This window comes from Anser brachyrhynchus (genome assembly GCF_964034855.1).
Source record: "Anser brachyrhynchus genome assembly, chromosome: 1".
NCBI lineage: Eukaryota > Metazoa > Chordata > Aves > Anseriformes > Anatidae > Anser > Anser brachyrhynchus.
In genome coordinates, this window is record NC_137694.1 from 169,164,012 (window position 1) to 169,171,533 (window position 7,522).

Below are 7,522 nucleotides of genomic sequence, written 5' to 3' on the forward strand. Positions count from 1 at the left end.
TGTGTTGACAGAGAAACAAATTCCATGGTCGAAGAGTTCATGTTGCTTGCCAATGTCTCTGTAGCACAAAAAATTTATGATGAGTTCCCAGAGTTCGCCCTGCTCCGGAAACATCCTGCTCCTCCTCCATCGAATTATGACATCCTTGTGAAAGCAGCAAAGTCCAAGGCAAGTTTTATAATTAATTTGCTTAATTACCATGGTAAAAAAGCTGCATTTTCTCTCTGGTTGGCCACTTACCCAAGAGTAGGGGTTGGAAAACAGTACTTTATAAATGTCTTCCTATACTTGGTAACTGCTGGTACCTGCAGCAAGGTGTCTGTACTTCTAGGTGAAATCTTTGCTTTCAAAAAAAAACCTTTCTTGGGTAAAGAAAGCAAATCTCTGTCTTTTGTATTTTTAACTGTTATGTGCTCTGAAAGTTTCTCCTTTCTAAGACACGTGATTTTTGAGACAGTTCTTGGCTTTGGATCACATACATTTCTAATCTGAAAATGATTGTAAAATTAGTGTTTTACTCAGAAGGCTTTCCATAGACAGAAGTTCTCTTAAATAACCAAATTTACTTTTAATTACTTCAAAAGAACCGAAACAATTGGGTATTAGCATGCTATATTTTGTTGTTGTTTCTGTTGTTAATAAATATGCAGTCTCTTTACGATGGTACAGGCATCATTTGGTCTCTAGATCGTCCTTTGTTGTCTGCAGTTTACATGAAGGAAAGAACATTCCACTGATCTTGTGGGACTGGAAAGTAAAAATGCATCATTATTGTTTTCATGCTATCTGTATCAAGGGTCACTGGCACATGGGTAACAAAAAAGTAGTAATGTTACAAATCACTTTTCCAAGTGTAAGTTTTAATAATTTGTGTGCGAAGTAAAAGACGGTTGATTAGTGCTTACATGGTGCTTGGGTGAAAGTCTGAGTATGTTATAAATACTTCTTTTTTGGTAGTTGTTTTTTATATACCTATAACCAGTAATGAGATGGAAAACAATAAAACCAAGAGAAATTTGTTAATATTGGCATCCATACAGAACTAAGAAACACTTCATGCTTTTTCTGAATTTGTAGGCTACTGACTTAGTTTTTCATTGTTTGAATAGAACACAAATAATAATAATGAGGAAGGGATACTGCATGGGGCTTTATTTGTAACACTGTCATTCCATTAAGTTGTATACACTAGTGAATTTATCAGGTATGATACTTGTTACAGTTGCTAGGATCAGCATGGATTTAAGTGTTGAAATTCAAATAATGATCTGTTAATATTTGCTTGTAATATCTGACTTTTTTTTTTTTTTCCTTCCTACAGAATTTGGAAATTAAGACTGATTCTGCAAAGGCTTTAGCTGAATCATTAGACAAAGCTGAGTCTCCTGCATTCCCATATCTAAATACACTCTTGCGAATTTTGACCACTCGCTGCATGATGCAAGCTGTCTATTTCTGTTCTGGAATGGATAGCGATTTTCATCACTATGGTTTAGCCTCACCTATTTATACCCACTTCACCTCACCCATTAGAAGGTACACTTATTTTACAGTAGTTTTAGAGGACAAAGGTGATTTATTTGTTAAGAAATATTTTAGATGGTGGTGGTATTTATTTAAAACAAAATAATGTATTTGTTCAGCTTTAGATTTGTATTGGTGAAACATCATTCTTAGTCCAAGAATAAAGCTTTATTTATTTCTTTTAAGTGCTCAACAATACAGGCTGTATTGGTAGAGTGTAGTAAAGAATTTCTTAGATGAAAAAGAAAACAACGTAGTTTATTTTCTCTCTGCAGAGCATATCTTTGGTCAATAAAGGGAATGTGATCTTGAATTAATACAGGGAGATATCAGCAGACCATCGGTATTACAAAGTTTTTTTGATCTGTAAGATTTCTAAAAACCAAATTTATTCAGAAATTTAATACAAAATGTTTTGACGTGTCACTGATCATCGTTGCAGGTATGCTGACATTATAGTACATCGACTTTTGGCAGTGGCCATAGGAGCAGACAGTACTTATCCAGAACTTACAGATAAACATAAACTATCAGATCTGTGTAAAAATCTCAACTACCGGCATAAAATGGCTCAATATGCACAGAGAGCATCTGTTGCATTCCATACGCAGGTAAGTAGTTCTGAGGTGGGAGCACGAACGTTGCCCTTAAAGGAAGGGAGGAAATATTGAATAGTAATAATCAGGTTGTTCTTTGTAGATCAATAAGTGTGCAGTAATTGTTAAGAATGAATGCTGTTTATTTGAGGAAAAGCTTCAACATTACATTGCTGGTACTGAAAAAACGTAGAGTTGCATCTAGAGGATGCTTTTTACTTTTTTTGTGTTTTTTTTTTAATAAGTATGATGAATGCTTAATACTGCAGTTGTACTATAAATAGCTAATATAATGATATGAATCCGCTTTTAAATATATGGTGAGTAATAATCTCTAAGTATAAATTTGTATTTGTTTGAGTGTTTTACTCTTTTTAATTTGGTGTATTTGTCATCCAGAAGAGAATGTTCTAATGCTTTTTTTCTTGTATCTTCTGTTACAGCTGTTCTTCAAAACCAAAGGAGTGGTGAATGAAGATGCATATATATTATTTGTAAGAAAAAATGCAATTGTGGTTTTGATTCCCAAGTATGGGTTAGAAGGAACAGTCTTCTTTGAAGAAAAAGATAAACCAACACCAAGACTTGATTACAACAATGAAGTAGGTTTTGTAACGTTTATTAATTGCCTTTTTTTTTTTTTGATTCGGTAATTGAGCAGAATGACTAAAATCTATTCTAGTTGGGTTAGATAGTTAATAGAGGCTTTTCTAATTTCAGGTTTATTAATCTGTAGTAATAGTGTCGCTGTGGTCTTCATAAATTTAAACACAAATGGTCCTGACAGAGGAATGTGTGGTATTTACTTGGATTATTAGATATTAATATCTATTACAGAAATTAAATATAGTACCTGTACCATGACACTGTGGGCATTCAGCACCGTAACTCATTACATGTCAATGAAAATGAACACATTAAAAACTATGTATAAAAATACTTATTCATATAAAAATGTAAGACACATTATAAACAGTAAGTATTTATACAAAATTTTAACGTTTAGGTACCATCACTTACTGTGGAAGACACAACGTTACACGTATTTGACAAGGTTAAAGTGAACATTATGTTAGATGCTTCCAACATCCAGCATCAGAAAATTCGGATGGTATTGGTAGAACCAAAGGTAAGACAAAAGCTTTGTGATTTATAGCAGCATATTACCCTTCAGTAATCTTAAAATGTTGTCAGGATAAAGTAAAATTTAACCTAAAAGGAAAAAAAAATCACATCAGCAGATTGTAGTGATTTGTTTCTTATGTACTCTCAATAAAACACAGATCTGTTTTTTACTGACTGTTGAAAAGGATAAAAGGTTCTAAATTAAACTTCCTTTCTTGGCCCATCAGGAGTATCTCCAGTGATGGGAAAGATGATGATTCACTGAAATAGTATCTCTTAAATTTCATGGTTCTGTAATCAGATCTCCTCTTTGAAATTCTTCCAAAACTCAGGACTTTTTTTTAGCTCTAGTAAACTACTACCCAGCTATGCTACGGGTAGCTCAGAGGGAAACGGCATGATTGAGCATGGGGAGGTGCATAAATAGCAGTCCTTTCTTACCACAAATTCCACAATATGAAAGTCTCTTTTGATACTGTTGTAAGACCTATAATGTCCTACTAAGTGTATGTCTGGTCTTAAGACTATTTCTGACTTTGGCTGCTTCTCACTGCATCTGGGACTCAGGTGTTTTCACCAGGGCTCATACCTCAGGCCTGCTGAGTGTTTTCCATGGCATTACAAGATCGTGTACTTTCATATAAGCTGCATGTGACTCTTGGTAAACAGATGGTTGCAGTATTGAGTATACATAACGAGTGTATGTAATCATGAAGGAAAAAGAAAAGTGAAAATAAACAACAGGTCCTTGTTTATACAAACATGTTAGTTTTTTTTTCTGAGAAATCATCTGTTTCCAAATGCATGCAAATATTTTGATGTCTGGTGACAAGCAGTCTTCATGATTTCAAAAAGCAGGAGTAGACAACATTTGTAGCAGTAAAAAAATACTCTGCATTCTGGACCTCAACTACTAGTTGAGCTGCCTGCCCACTGCTTGGCTCACCAAGTGGTGTTTGTGAGAGCTGCTGTTGTTGGGCTCAGCTCAAGAATGCTGCTGTTGGCACTGACTCCAGTCCGAGGGTCATACCTTGTTCTTTGAAAACAGAGTAAGCTCATGTAAATTGTTTTTGTTTTGGTGTTTTTTCTTCTTTTTTTTCCTTGTCCCTTCCCTTCTGCATCCTGTACTATTTCTGGAAAGGTACTTGGTCTATAATGAAGTCAATACTGTAAGTTTAGTTTATCCCTTGATACAGGAATGACCATACTGGTTAATCCAAAATAATTTATCTTCCTAAACATCTGTTGTTAGTAACTCTTCATAGTATGGAAAGAATATAGGAATAAGACACACATATACATTCCCTTTGTATCCATTCAAAGCTTTCAGCAACTTGGAACTTGCATACGATCTCACTGAGAAATGTTGTGGTGATAATGATGGAGTCTTGTTCTGTGAATTTGTTTAATGACACCCACCCACTGCCCTAACTTACATTTCTGGCTCTCATAGTGTCTTGTTAAGAGTGTTCCGCAAGTCACTATATATGGAAAAAAAACCCTCTTTTTTTCAAGCCTGATGCCTAATACTGTTATTTGATAACATACTTTTTCATAATATAGGAAGTACAGTACTCATTTATTAATTCCATTTACCATTCCCATGCCACTTAATTCCATATACTTTACCTACTCTGTTAGCTCTTGGTTTTCTGGAAACTATCTTTTTTTTTTTTTTTTAATCTTCCTTGTCACTCTTATGTTGCTGTAGTTCTGTTACGAGTTTTGAGCTGGGAGGAACAGAATTGCAAGCATGATTCAGAACGTAAGCACGACACAGACACATACAGGATCACATTTTCTGTTCTTTATGGTGTTAGATGAGAACACTTTGCATCACTGTGCATTCCTTCTGGTATTCAGACCAACTTGAAGCAATGAGCTTATACACATGAACTGTTGTTAGCTGACATTTTTTCTACTTGCTTTTGGAATGGACAGAAAATGACAGGACTTGACAGGTTTTTTTTGATCTAGGCCTTAACTTCTTTTACACTCAGTTTTGTACTTATTTCTTCATTTGAATAGGATTTTCATTTAAAGGATCTTTCTTGACTTGTAATACAAATCTCTCTACTCACTTTTTTTAAACTGTCTTCTTAATTCTATTAATAAATTGTATATGACTCCCAGTCAGTTTTTTTTTAAGTTCCATCTCACTCTGAAAGCATTCTACCATTTTTGCAACACCTTTAATGAAGATTTCATTAAATCCCTTGATATTGCTGCTGTAATACATTTTAAGGTGTTTTTTTTTTTTTTTTGCTTCTACCATGATGGTATATTTGAGTAAGTACGCTGAAATGAATATTACAAGGATGATTCTGTGGGTAATCTCTTAAGCAGGTCCTCAGGCAAGAGTTGTTTTTCATGGAGTCTGTAACTGTTTGCTCTAGGAAATGCAGTGCTACAGCATCTAGAAAGCTAGAGTGTGTCTTAGTGCCTTCTTGTGACATTTACTTACTGAGGGTACTTACTGAGCTCTGTAGCTTGTCATCATTATTCCCATCCTAGCTAGCTGACCAAAACCCTAGCCTTAAGTGATAGTGTTAATAATAGTGGTATTTTTTTTAAATCCCAGCATGGATAACTGTTGTTCTAGTACAATTAATTTAATCTTATTAGAACATAACTTGTCTTCAGTATCCCTCTTTTACTGATGTATGTTGTTGTCACACTCACGTAACTTGGCATTGAAGTCCTAGTGATTAGGTTCCTTGCATCAAACTCCTGAAGTACCCATTACCTCTTCATTCATTTGGCATCACAGGTTGGCTTGAGTGTAGCAGAACATTCATGTGGATGCTGCTGGTCCAGTTCTTTTATGAACCCTACCTAAATGAAGGGTATTTCATTCTAAAGCTGCTTCACTCTTCTGCTTGAATGCTGCAACTTCCCCTGTTCCCAAAGAAAGCGTAGCATACTTCTTAACCACCTCTTTCCTAGAGGAGAATTCAGCCTACCTCTGTAAAGGTACAGGCTTTTCTCTATTTCCTCTTTGTTCTGGATGGTCTGTTTTCTACTTATTTTGAAGTTCTCATAGTTTCTACCAAAGCTAAAGCTCTTTTTGCTGTGCAGTGTCCTGAGCCACGTACTGAGCCTGGCAGGGCCTGTTTGACAGTAATGGCACTTCAGGAAAACACTAGAGTGGGGATTGTTGTAACCTAACAATTTTCATTTTGCTTTTAAGACCTTTTCACCTCTCCCTCACTCACACCCACTAGCTTTTAACTATTTGCTAAGGTATGTATTGCACCATAATCTCATGCAAAAGAATAGCTGGCACTTCAGGGGGGAGGGATGCTGCTTATCTCCCTTATTTTTCCAACTCCAGTTTAGTGTTCTAGCTGTGATAGTTACATCATGAGGGTAGAGTCCTTTTTAGATGATTACTGTAGTATTTTCCCAGGTTGATAGAGTACTTGTAGGAGATAAATTCAAGTATTATAAGCATAATATAAGCTAAAATTCAGTTTTGACTTTTTTTTCTTTTTTACTGTAGATACCAGGAAATGATGTGCCTGCACAGTTCTCTACAGTGATGAGCAGCAACAGTGAACCAGAAAAAAAGAAAAAGAAGCTACAAGAATAGCTAAGTAGAATGGTTAAAACCATATGTGAATTATTTGTATTTCATTTTCCCTATGGGCAAAATGATGGAAACAGTGTTTACTTTTAAAGTACACTTTTTAATAATTTGTAAAACTGCTTTTTAAACTGTTTTTAATGAATATATATATATGCAAAAGGACAATAGTTTTAAAACCAAAATTGTAGCCCTACTTGTCTCATGGAGGAAAATAAATTCATCTCCAAAGTGATGAAATTGATGAAATAGTCATACTATGTTTTTCTGAATGGCCTTTTGGACCCTTGTCATCTTAAAAAAAAATAAAATAATGTAGATGTTACTGAACAGGGCACAGTGTATATATAATTTCTGTACCTCCCTTTTCTTAAAAGTTTCTACTACTAGTGAAAGAAATGTTTAAGAACCAATTTGTTCAGCAGTGTAGAACAATTTTTTGCTGTAAAGTTGTTAGAAAATGATGGCTTTAAGAGCAAGAAAAATACTATTTTCCATCTGTTCTTGGAATTCAGCCTTCCCTAAACAAGTAATGCTACAGTCCAGTGGACTTATGGTGGTAGCATCCTTAAAGGGTTAATATCCAGTGGTTAAAAAAAGAAAAAGCACAGTAGAAAAAGCCACCCCTCTTTACTAGTAATCTCACTTCTGTAGCCACACGTTCATTTGTTTTCAGTTTTTCTGCTAGTTA

General features: G+C 34.9%; 1 protein-coding gene across 2 annotated transcripts in view; it reads left to right on the forward strand.

Annotated features, from left to right (window-relative positions):
- Positions 1 to 7,161, forward strand: part of DIS3 (DIS3 homolog, exosome endoribonuclease and 3'-5' exoribonuclease) — a 30,460-nt gene extending 23,299 nt beyond the window's left edge. For both annotated transcript variants that reach the window (XM_080560999.1, XM_080561000.1), the window contains 6 exons: positions 12 to 168; positions 1,322 to 1,536; positions 1,967 to 2,135; positions 2,564 to 2,722; positions 3,127 to 3,249; positions 6,748 to 7,161. In XM_080560999.1, coding sequence (XP_080417125.1) covers positions 12 to 168; positions 1,322 to 1,536; positions 1,967 to 2,135; positions 2,564 to 2,722; positions 3,127 to 3,249; positions 6,748 to 6,837 — 913 coding nt within the window. In that variant the 3' untranslated portion in view covers positions 6,838 to 7,161. The remainder of the gene's footprint in view (positions 1 to 11; positions 169 to 1,321; positions 1,537 to 1,966; positions 2,136 to 2,563; positions 2,723 to 3,126; positions 3,250 to 6,747) is intronic.
- The last annotated feature ends 361 nt before the right edge of the window (positions 7,162 to 7,522 follow it).